This window comes from Felis catus, chromosome B2 (assembly GCF_018350175.1).
Source record: "Felis catus isolate Fca126 chromosome B2, F.catus_Fca126_mat1.0, whole genome shotgun sequence".
Lineage (NCBI taxonomy): Eukaryota > Metazoa > Chordata > Mammalia > Carnivora > Felidae > Felis > Felis catus.
The window spans coordinates 96,147,262-96,159,486 of record NC_058372.1 but is presented as its reverse complement, the minus strand read 5'-3'; the positions used below and the strand labels follow the sequence as shown (position 1 = coordinate 96,159,486).

At 43.5% G+C, this 12,225-nt stretch overlaps 2 protein-coding genes and 1 pseudogene across 7 annotated transcripts in view; 1 reads left to right on the top strand and 2 right to left on the bottom strand.

Annotated features, from left to right (window-relative positions):
- MTRES1 (mitochondrial transcription rescue factor 1) overlaps positions 1 to 5,540 on the bottom strand; it is a 27,153-nt gene extending 21,613 nt beyond the window's left edge. For 4 of the 6 annotated variants that reach the window (XM_023254212.2, XM_023254215.2, XM_023254214.2 and 1 more), the window contains exon 1: positions 5,175 to 5,305. The gene's annotated coding sequence lies outside the window, so the exon portion shown is untranslated. Of the gene's footprint in view, positions 1 to 5,134; positions 5,306 to 5,462 lie in introns of those variants that run through there. The other 2 variants (XM_023254213.2, XM_019831037.3) reach the window with 2 other exon arrangements.
- LOC109499818 (translation initiation factor IF-2-like) overlaps positions 4,829 to 12,225 on the top strand; it is a 24,127-nt gene continuing 16,730 nt past the window's right edge. The window contains exons 1-2 of the mRNA XM_045058658.1: positions 4,829 to 4,910; positions 5,009 to 5,819. Of these exons, the coding sequence (XP_044914593.1) occupies positions 4,829 to 4,910; positions 5,009 to 5,819 (893 nt within the window). The remainder of the gene's footprint in view (positions 4,911 to 5,008; positions 5,820 to 12,225) is intronic.
- On the bottom strand, positions 9,523 to 9,952 carry LOC123385500 (annotated as a pseudogene).

Sequence of the window (12,225 nt, the reverse complement as noted above, 5' to 3'; positions counted from 1 at the left end):
TAGAGAGAATGAATAGTTTCAGGAGCAGAGGAGTGGCAGGAACTGTCACCCCGACTTAGGAGAAATCCTAAGGGGTACCTGGCTGACTTGGGTGGTGGTGAGTGTGACTTGATCTCATGGTTGAGTTCGAGCCCCATGTTTGGTGTACAGATTACTTAAAAATAGAATCTTAAAAAGAAGGAGAAGAAGGAGAAGGAGAAGGAGGAGGAGGAGGAGGAGGAGGAGGAGGAGGAGGAAGAAGAGGAAGAGGAAGAGGAAGAGGAAGAGGAGGAAGAGGAGGAAGAGGAGGAAGAGGAGGAAGAGGAAGAGGAGGAAGAGGAAGAGGAAGAGGAGGAAGAAGAAGAAGAAGAAGAAGAAGAAGAAGAAGAAGAAATAATCCTAAGAGGAGACATCCATGGCGAGGGAAGTCCTGTCTGTCAGTCCCTGGACTCCCACATTTCCCTGCTGAAGCCCCACCTTTATATCACACTGTTGTGTCTTGTGAGGAATGCTTGGATAGGATATTGCTCTTTGTATATATCACATATGGATCGCATTTACCTACACTAGGAAACTTTTACTAGCACAAAACAACAATTTTAAGATTGTACTCACATGTAAATACAATAAACATAACCAAAATGTCAAGCCAAGTATTACCTTCGTGTTTATTAGCTATTACTCCCTCTTTGTGATCTGCTTATTCTCTAGCATGCAAATGTCAGTAAATGCTGGAAGTTTAGATAAAATTTATGAACAGAAGGGGCGCCTAGGTGGCTCAGTCAGTTAAGCATCTGATTCTTGATCCCAGCTCAGCTCTTAATCTCAATTCTAGGGGCGCCTGGGTGGCTCAGTTGGTTAAGCCTCTGACTTCAGCTCGGGTCACGATCTCACAGTGTGTGAGTTCGAGCCCCACGTCGGGCTCTGGGCTGATGGCTCAGAGCCTGGAGCCTGCTTCCGATTCTGTGTCTCCCTCTCTCTCTGCCCCTCTCCGGTTCATGCTCTGTCTCTCTCTGTCTCAAAAACAAATAAACGTTAAAAAAAAAATTAAAAAAAAAATAAATAAAGGACCTTAAGATTATTAAAAAAAAAAAATCTCAGGATTCTAAATTTAAGCCCTGTGTTAGGCTTCACGCTAAGCATGGAGCCTACTTAAAAAAAAAAAAAAAAACTATGGGGGCCCTTGGGTGGCTCAATGGTTTAAGCATCCGACTTAGGCTCAGGTCATGATCTCGTGGTTCGTGAGTTTGAGTCCCATGTCAGGCTCTGTGCTGACAGCCCCAGAGCCTGGAGCCTGCTTCGGATTCTGTGTCTCCCTCTCTCTCTGCCCCTTCCCTGCTCTCTCTCAAAAATAAACATTTAAAAAACATTAAAAAAAAAAGATTAAACAAATTATGAACATAAAATTGAGAAAACACATTAACCTAATTTTTGCTGGAGATGATGACCATTTGTAGCAATGGACACCCAGGGCCACGGGGTAGAGCCTGAGAACCCAAGTTGTATCACAGAGCTGATCACTGGTCACAGGAGGAGTAATGGAGCAGAGTGCTAACCAGGCCCCAACCCCTGTTCGACCAGAGCAGCAGTGCTGGAAAATACTGAGGTTCCTTGTATTTCACTCGGAGAAAGGATTCTACTAATGGGAAAAAAAAATGTCCTTTTACATGGCTTTCCCCCTCTTCCAGGCTCCACACAAGAGCCACTCTCTCTCTCCACCCTCCCCTTCCCTTTTCCAAATTCATGTTGCACCAATGCTATGTGTCTTTGTACTGTTATTATCTTCTAAGCTCTATGGGTAGTGACAGGGCAAGAATTGTGTCTCATTCCTCACTCCCATCCCCATTAGCTTGGCACACACAAACACCAGTGAATACTTGCAGACTCATTTTCTAGAAATGAAAGGAGCATCCTGCCCATTATCACATCCACCCCACACTCACTCATTTGCCTGTATATGCTAGGTAGCCAGCTAGGCTAGGCTTGGGGATAGGGGATAAAACACAACCCTTGCTCTCAAGGAACTGCTATTCAAGGGGAATGTGGGCAAATTGGCTGTCAGAGAACTTAAGTGAAAGCTAAGGTCCAAAGGAGCCAGGACCCTATACAGGCTAATGCCTGGAGCAGGGACGCCTGTGAAGAGTTCTAACTGCAAAGGTGGCCTGAAACAGAACTTGGGGGGAACAAGTTACAACCACAATTTTTCGCTAATGGACCATTCTCATCAGCATGCTGTTACTTCTCTCGCTAAAAAGCCAACCAACCTTCTCTTAATGCCACTAACTCCCAGCTACAACTTTTGTTCATCTTTATAACAAAACTCAAAACGGTTGTCTATGCTCTCCTCAACGCCTCTCATTTTCTAAATCCAAAAGGTCATTTATGAGTCCTCCTCTTGTCTGACCTCTCAGCACATCTGAAACCAGTGATCACTCCCTTCTTCTTCGCTTAGCTTCCGGGACACCTTGCTCTTGGTACTCCTCCTGGTGTACCCTCCCTGCTGTCCTCCCTTCTCCCAGACATCTTAACGTTGGTGGGCCCCTGGGCTCAATCTTTGGCCTGCATCTCTTCTACGTGATTCATCAGTTTTGACAAATGCGTATCAAGACACCAAACATTTCCATGGTTTTAAATACCGCCTATATGCCAACTACTCCCCAGTCTACATCCCCATTCCAGATCTTTCTCCAAAACTCCAGACATGTATATCTGTGCAGAAAAGATTTAATATAGCAGGCCTGAGACCACTATCCTTAGAAAGGCCTGCTTACAAGGTGGGCCCCTGGCTGGCATCTGGAAACTTGGGATTTCAGGACTCTCACCACTCTCAGAACTGGCAGGAGTAGCTCACCACTGTAAACTGTTTGTACAATTTTTTTTTTTTAACGTTTATTTTTGAGACAGAGAGAGACAGAGCATGAAGAGGGGAGGGGCAGAGAGAGAGGGAGACACAGAATCTGAAACAGGCTCCAGGCTCCGAGCTGTCAGCACAGAGTCCGACGCGGGGCTCGAACTCACGGACCGTGAGATCGTGACCTGAGCCAAAGTTGGACACTTAACCGACCAAGCCACCCAGGCGCCCCTGTTTGTACAATTTCTTATGATGAACACCTGCTTTCCTTCTGGGAGTCTTGAATTTTGGTACATGCTAGGCAGAGAGTGCCTATATAACAAAAGCCAATAAACACCCTGGGCAAAGTCCCTAACGAGCTTCCCTGATAGATAGTATTTCACATGTCACAGTTTGTTGCTGGGGATTTAAGCCTGTCCTATTGAGTCCACTGGGAGAGGACTCTTAAAGGACTGCACCTGGTTTCCTCCAGATTTTGTCCCGTGCATCTTCTCCCTTTGCTACTGTGCTTTGTATCTTTCTGCTGTGATAAACCCTAGCCCTGACCCAGAGCCAAGTCCTATTGAATCTTCCTAGTGAATTAGTGAACCTAGGGGTGGTCTTGGGATATTGACACAATAGCCAAACGCTTATTTGACATCCCTGTTACTTTGGGCGTGTAACAGGTATCTCAAGCTATACTGGTCCCAAAACAAACTCCTGACACGTCTCCAACCCCAAATCTGTTTCACCTGTAGCCTTCCCCATGTCAGTAAATGATAACTCCACCCTTGTAGGTGCTGAGAACAAAAGCTTCTGGTAATTCTTGATTCTCCCTCATACCCATATCCAATATACCAAGAGGTTATTATGTTGGCTGTATCTTCAAAACACGGTCTGTATCCCATCACCTCTCACCACTTCCACTGCTTCATCACCAGGGATGCTACAAAGGCTCCAGTAGAGTCTATTTTCCACAGACCAGTCATTCTTCCAAAAATAATTTATACTTTATCACTCCTACAAAAGCACGGAGAAGAGGAAGGTCCCTACTGTAGCTAACAGGCTCCATGTGATCTCGTTCCTCCGTTCCCTCTCTGACCTCATCTCTTGCCACTCTTACCTTTGCTCTCTCAGCTCCAGCCACATGGACCTTCCTGATGCTTCTCACATACAACAGGGACACTTCTGGTTAAGGTCTCTGTCCCAGCTGCACCCAGAACTCTTACCCCACACACCTGCATAGATAACTTATTTTCTTAAACTTTTTTTTTAATGTTTATTCATTTTTGAGAAAGGAAGACAGACAGAACATGAGTGCGGGAGGGGCAGAGAGAGGCAGACAAGAATCCGAAGTAGGCTCCAAGCTCTGGCACAGAGCCTGATGTGGGGCTCGAACACATGGACGGTGAGTTCATGACCTGAGCTGAAATAGGATGCTTAACTGATTGAGCCACCCAGGCACCTCTCTTCAACTCTTAACTCAGATGTCACCTCAATGCTGTCTACTCATTCCAATTCTATTTAATAAGCTTTTTGCCCTCCCAATCATCCCTTACTCTGCTCTACTTTTCTCCTCTATAGCACTTATCACCTATTATACCATACATAATTTACTGTGTGTTTCTTTCTCTTTTTTCCTTTTTTTGGACTGTTTCCCCTAATAGAATATAAACTCTACCAGGGTAGAAATCTTCACCTGAATTTGTTTGCCTCTGCTGAATCCTAAGGGCCTCAGAAGAGTGCCTGGAACATGGTGGGTGTGCTTAATTAGCCACCGTGGAACGAAAGTAGATCAGGAGAACTGGAGCATCAGAATGAACCCAGAAAAGATCCCACAAAGTTGGGGCTCGATTGAAGTGCAAAAGGCTAGATTTCGAAAGACCCTGCCCATAGAAGTTTGGAATTGACCCAGAGAGCATGTGAACCATAGAAAGATCTTAAGCAGGGAAGTGACCCGATAGAAGTACATTTCAAAAGATTATTATTTTGCTAATCACGTGGACGTGAGTTGCGAGGATGAAAACGGCAGGTATCCCGGAGGTTTGTGGTGAGATCTTCAGGCAGGAGAGATATAAGATACGTGAATTAGACGAAGGCAGTAAGAAATCAACGTCTGGGAGAGAGGCAACGTTACCCTTGACCTGCGGGACACTGGGAATCGCTCCACGTTCTGAGCCTGTTCACTACTCCATTAAGAACCTGTCCTGACTGCTTTGCGGTCTACTGCAACTGCAAATCCTCCCTTCTCCTGGAGACCTCAGACTGAACACCGAAACGGGGTCGGGTTCCCCCGCATACTCCCCACCCCCGCGGGCTGCGCACCTTCCCGGGTCCTCAAGGTCAAAGGAAACTGGACACCTACGTCCTCGAGCTCCGGGTCTGCGTTTGAAGCCAGCAGTAGCGGCCGGGCCCAAAGGCGGCGTGCCTCGGCGCGCCGAGTGCCCACGACCCCGCAACCCCCGGGTCCACGGGGCGTCCTGAGGCTGGCCGGGCCGGGGCAGGCAGGACGCGGCAGACTCACGCGGAGTCCTGGCAGGAGCGCAGGCTGGGCAGAGGCGTTCGCCGCGCCCCTACTTCACGAGTGCGCACCAGGAAGCAACAGAGTGGGCGCCAGGCGGGGCCACAGCACGCCCGACAGGGGCGCAGTTACCTGCAAGTCAAGGCAGCTCCTCCCCCCGTCGATCCCTCCCCGCGGCCTTGCGGACTGGGCCTCCAGGCCCCGCCCTGCCTTGCCCCGCCCCTTCCGTCAGCGCCGCCGCGGCGAGAGCGGGCCGGGCGGGGCGAACGGGAGCGGCGGCGGCGGCGCAGCGACCCCTGCTGGAGGTCGCTCTTCGGCGGACTGCGCGGAGAACAGGCCGGGCAGAGTGAAGCCGAGGAGGCAGCGCCGCGTGTTTATTTTCACGTGGCCCGAAAAGAGAGCTTATCTTAATGTAGTGTCTTTGGATTTTCTGCGGTCACAAACCCCTTTGAACATCTTTGAGAGCTATAACGTTGTCTCCAGAAAAATGTAAGTACCCGCCAGAATTTACTGATAAGGTAAGTTCGGAACATCTTTTCAAGACTAAAGTGATTAAAAGGTAACTGGTCATAACTGTCAGGCTTACCTGTCATGCAGTAGGTGATTAGATGGAAAAAAAAAAAAAAGTCTGAAAATACTGCTTAGCCGTGGGCCTTGTAGAAACAGCTCTTTTGCGATGTAAAAAGATGAACCAGAAACTAAAGAACTTCCAAGGGACAGCCTGTTTTATATGTGGACACATTAATGTTATGGGGATACATGCTCTGTTAAATTAAAAATAGTAAGTTTTTCCCCCTTGTTTTCGGATCATCCTCCCTTCTCTTTCCCTTCCTCACCAGCTCTAGGTTTCTTACATTATAAATTCTACTGCTTCCTCACTGATTCACAGTGGCTATTTGGTTGCATTTGAGCAATAAGAAAAAGCAGTTACAATTGTGTCAAATGTTGAAATGATACAACTTCATACATCTATCAATTCAGTTTATAATGTTGACATTTTGGGTGATATATAGTTGCATTTTCTAGTTTAAGTCATTTGTAGAAGATTACAGATAAATTGTTAAATCTGCCAGTAATAGGGGTTAATCAGTATTATTATAAACTGACAAAATTACTGTATGATTATGCATGATTATAGGAGGAGATAAAAGAATACAGTGATAATGGGTTACATAGAATCAACTTGGCCACTGGCCTTTAAAAAAGAAACATTTCATTAGATGAATCAAGTTAGTATTTAACTTAAAATGCTAATTAATATAAAAAAAACTGCCGTGAGATTAACAAGTAAGTAGTATGTGGGGGTTGGGAGGTACACATATTTGTGATTTGTAATTTTTTTCACAGAAACACCCAATTCTTGGGGCACCTGGCTGGCTCAATTGGTAGGGCATGTGACTCTTGAGATCTCAAGGTGGTGAGTTCAAGCCCAGCTTTGGGTGTGGAGCCTACTTAAACAAAGAAAAAAAAGAAAAGAAAAGAAGAGAAAAGAAAAAAGAAGAAAAGAAACATCCTATTCTTTCCCCCCCTGGGCAGGAGCTCCCGCTGTAGTGCTTTACAGGGATGGTAGTTTTCACGAGGTTAGGCCATGGGGTGGATTAGGTTCCCATCAGTCAACAGTGATACACTACTTCAAATCACAAAGAAGAATTTTAATTTAGCTCCAATACTTTTTTTTTTTTTTAATTTTTTTTCAACGTTTATTTATTTTTGGGACAGAGAGAGACAGAGCATGAACGGGGGAGGGGCAGAGAGAGAGGGAGACACAGAATCGGAAACAGGCTCCAGGCTCTGAGCCATCAGCCCAGAGCCCGACGCGGGGCTCGAACTCACGGACCGCGAGATCGTGACCTGGCTGAAGTCGGGCGCTTAACCGACTGCGCCACCCAGGGGCCCCTCCAATACTTAATCTTACATAAAGAGATGAGTAAATCAGATGGCGCCTTTGGTTGGAGCCCGTAGATGAATTTAAAGTTATTTTTTAAAGTTATTTTTTCAATGCAGGAGGAGCAGCCTCACTCTAAACATTGTTATTATGGGCTGGATTTTCTTATAACTTCTCTTCCAATTTATTTACTGCTTATTTATTTAAGTTGAGACAAATGAGCTGGAGCGGAAAGTCACCTTTCCACTGCCTCACCTTGCATATCCCAAACCTCAAGGTTAATCACCAAATATATTTTAAGAACAATCCATTACGTGGGGCGCCTGGGTGGCTCAGTCAGTCAAGTGTCCAACTCTTGAGTTTGGCTCAGGTTGTGATCTCATGGTGAGATGGAGCCCCGGGTTGGGTTGGGCTCTGCGCTGACAGTGCTCTCTCTCCCACTCTCTCTTCTTCTCCCCTACCCTCAAATAAATACATAAAACTTAAAAAAAAAACTTTCTAAAAACAAAGAAAGGGAACAATCCATTACAAAGCCCCACCCCTTCACTCTGCACCTTCTCGAGGAGCTCATTCTTTAGGCTCTGCTCTTTCCTGAATCATCAACCTTTCTCACTCTTCCAGGCCATTCCTGTCTACATGCAAACAATACACACAAGTCACAAGTTCTTATCTCACATACATGAGGTATATGACATTTTATTTTAAAAATTAATAGATACAGGGGCGCCTGGGTGGCGCAGTCGGTTAAGCGCCCGACTTCAGCCAGGTCACGATCTCGAGGTCCCTGAGTTCGAGCCCCACGTCAGGCTCTGGGCTGATGGCTCAGAGCCTGGAGCCTGTTTCCCATTCTGTGTCTCCCTCTCTCTCTGCCCCTCCCCCGTTCATGCTCTGTCTCTCTCTGTCCTAAAAATAAATAAACGTTGAAAAAAAATTAAAAAAAAATTAATAGATACAATGTGATACTTTTTTTCACTTCATTTTATTTTCAAGATTCATCCCATGTTTATACATACTTTTGGGCTTCTTCATACCATTCATATATAAATTATTCACAGTTTATTTGTTTCCTTCCTAAAGAACAATTAGGTTCTGTCAAACACTGCAGCCATGGGCACTTCTGGGGGTAGGGAGTATATCACTGTGTGAAAGTTTCTCTGGGGTGTTTACTTAGAATAGGAATCTCTGGGACCTAGTGTAAGTGTGTTTTTCTTCAGTCTTACTAAAAATGGCCTAGTTTACATTCACATTACTAATTTACATTTGCACAAGCTCATGAAAGCCATATTTCCCCCCATTCTTCTTAATAGTTCATATTATCAGATTTTTAAATATTGTCAGTTGTATGGATGGAAAATACACCTTGTTTTAATTTTAAACTTCTGGGGCGCCTGGGTGGCGCAGTCGGTTAAGCGTCCGACTTCAGCCAGGTCACGATCTCGCGGTCCGTGAGTTCGAGCCCCGCATCAGGCTCTGGGCTGATGGCTCGGAGCCTGGAGCCTGTTTCCGATTCTGTGTCTCCCTCTCTCTCTGCTCCTCCCCCGTTCATGCTCTGTCTCTCTCTGTCCCAAAAATAAATAAACGTTGAAAAAGAAAATTAAAAAAAAATAATAATTTTAAACTTTCCCTGATGGTAGTGAGATTATCTTTTTATATATTTGTTGACTATTCAGATTTTTCTCTTCTTTATTTTTTTATTTTTTACATTTATCTATTTTTGAGAGAGAGAGAGAGCACACGTGCACTCCTGCACAAGTGGGGGAGGGGCAGAGAGAGAAGGAGATATAGAATCCAAAGCAGTCTCCAGGCTCTAAGCCATCAGCCAGAGCCTGACGCAGAGGTGGAACCCACAAACCGTGAGATCATGACCTGAGCTGAAGTCGGACGCTCAACCTACTGAGCCACCCAGGCACCCCAGATTTTTCTCTTCTTTAATTTGCCAGTTTAATCATGCTCCCAATTTGCGTTTATGATGGATGCCCTTGCATTCTTATAACATAGTTTAAAAAAAAATCACATGCACGTTTCCCTAAATAATATATTGACTTATTTTGTTCTTGAAATGTGTATAAATGATGTCATGTTATAGGTCATATCGATGATGACTGTAAGTCATCAGTACAGTTTCTGTTGATAACTCATGCTTTCACGCAAAGATAGAGTTCTAAGATTCACTTATCTGTAGCTGGTGAGTTATAGTTCATCTATTTCTTTTACTGCTCATAATATTCCATAGTGTAGGCATACCATAATTTATTGTTTTTTTCTTTCAGAAGAAAAATGATTTTATTTTTTTAACAATTTTATTTTTTTGCCAATATGTATACTTTTTCAGTCTTTTGTACAATTTTATTTTCTCCCTTCAATCATAATATGATATCCAAATTTTGTTTTAATCGGAGGGTCCGTAAACATAGGCTTATCCAGCCCACTTTCAGGCAAGGCAAATACTGCTTCTTGAAATGGTTCCACCATGGAACCTCTGGTCATCCAACCCGTGTCACCCCCCTGCTTGGCTTTATCTCAACGATACTGTGCAGCCACTTCACTGAATCTCTTTCCAGACTTTAATATTTCCTCGGCTTCCACGATTTTGCATGTTTTTCATATAGAACGTGTCTGACCTTTACTGCACTGCCACCACCTTTGGGACCCTGAGCCTTCTTGTCAGAATGGCCACTCCCAGAGGCTGCTTCCCCTCCCCACCTTTCCCAGAACCACTTTTTCCTTTGGGTGGCATCTTTAAAACTTGCAGCTGGGGGTGCCTGGGTGGCGCAGTCGGTTAAGCGTCCGACTTCAGCCAGGTCACGATCTCGCGGTCCGTGAGTTCGAGCCCCGCGGCGGGCTCTGGGCTGATGGCTCAGAGCCTGGAGCCTGTTTCCGATTCTGTGTCTCCCTCTCTCTCTGCCCCTCCCCCTCCCCGGTTCATGCTCTGTCTCTCTCTGTCCCAAAAATAAATAAACGTTGAAAAAAAAAATTAAAAAAAATAAATAAATAAAACTTGTGGCTGACCTGCCTATGTGTATGTATGTTTGTGTGTGTGTGTGTGTGTGTGTGTATTTAATTTAACATATATATAACATATATTTTATATACATTATATATACATATATAACATATATATTATATACATAATATATATACATATATTAGCTTAACATATATATGTATGTGTGTGTTCAATTTTTTTAGGTTATTTATTTTTGAGAGAGTGAGAGAGCAAGTGTGTACAAGCAGGGGAGGGACAGAGAGAGGGAGAGAGAGAATCCCAAGCAGGCTCCGTGCTGTCAGTGCAGAGCTGGATGTGGGGCTCAATCTCATGAGCTATGAGATCATGAACTGAGCTGAAATCAAGAGCTGGATGTTAACTGACTGAGCCACCCAGGTGCCCTTGTTTTTGTTTTTACTATATGTATATATGCATATATAATATAGTTATGTATGTAGTATATATTATATCAATATAATAATTATATTTTATATAGAGTATATATAATAATTATATGGTATATGTTATTATGTTATATTATATACTATTATATATATATACACATACTATATATATATACATCAATGTTTTTTACTATATTGGAAAATGTATTATGAACTATCTTTCAAATATATTTAAGCCAAAATTTCTCAGAGGGTATCAATTAAGGAGTAAAATTACTGTAATTTTGAGTATGCATGTGCCCAGCCTTATAAGATAAGCCAAACTGTTTTCCAAAATGATTATCTGACCAAGCAGTATGTGAGACTTTCCATTTGGCTCATGTTCTTGCCAGCAAGTACATCTTTACACTGTCATGCTGCTTAACTTTTACTAATCTAGTGGTGTGGAAGGGTATCTTGTTGTGCTGTGAATCTGCATTTCTCATGAAGTTGAGCATGAAGTTGAGCATGAAGTTGAGCATTTTTTCACTTGCTTGTTAGCAATTTTTGTTTCCTCTTCATCTGTTTTGTCCAGTTTTTTTTTTTTAAAGGTTTTGATTTTTAAGTGATCTCTACACCCAACTTGAGGCTCAAATTTACAACCCCGAGATCAAGAGTTGTATGCTCCCCCGACTAAGCCAGACGGGCGCCCCCAAGAACTTCTTATTCTTAATTTAATTATAGGGGAGGAAAAAAATTTCTTTCCTTTATCCTCTTATGTTCAGTAACTGGGATCTTGCAAATTAAAGTGACAAAAGACAGATTAATAGGAGAAAAAACCTAGAGTTTATGTGTGCAAAGTGCATGCACACAGTAGAACTCAGTGATGAGCAGCTCAAAGGTTAGAAATCAAGGGATCATACACCATCTTAACAAAGGGAGGTAAGTTGTAGACAAGGAAAATGGCATTGGGCTTCTAGGGGTGGTAAATTGTAGGAAGGGAAACACATGGGGGAAACTAATGGAAGAGAAGGGTTATTTTGGTAATGTCCGTTATACAGACTTAGTCTCGTGCAGTCTTGGGGTGATAAGAGTGTCTCTGACAGTTCTCTTTTTCCTGGTATGGGAGAAGAGAAGGGGAGTGCATTAATAAAGGAAAATTTATACCCTGTTTTTAGGCAGAAAGCAGGAGGGTGGAAAGCTTTGCCTGTGTCTGCTATTTCTCAGTTGCCTTCTGACCAAAATAACGCTTATGTCGAAGTGGCACATTTTGGGGTGGCATACTCTGATGAATCTATCAGTCTTATTATTAATGGTTAATACATTGTAGTTTTTGTTTAAGACATCTTTCCTGGGCCACCTGGCTGGCTCAGTTTGTGGCATGTACAACTCTTGATCTCGGGGTTGTGAGTTAAAGCCCCACATTGGGCACAGAGCTTCCCCCCCAAAAAAATAATAAAAATATTTTTCAAAAAAAAAAAAAAAAAGAAAAAGAAGTCTTTCCCAATGTTGAAAGTCATGAAGGTGTCCTCTTAAAATTTCTTCCAATGTTCTAGAGTTTTATCTTCCATATTTAAGCCTATTCCATTTGGAATTTTTTTATGTGTGGTGTCAGGGAAGAATTCAATTTCATCTTTTCTT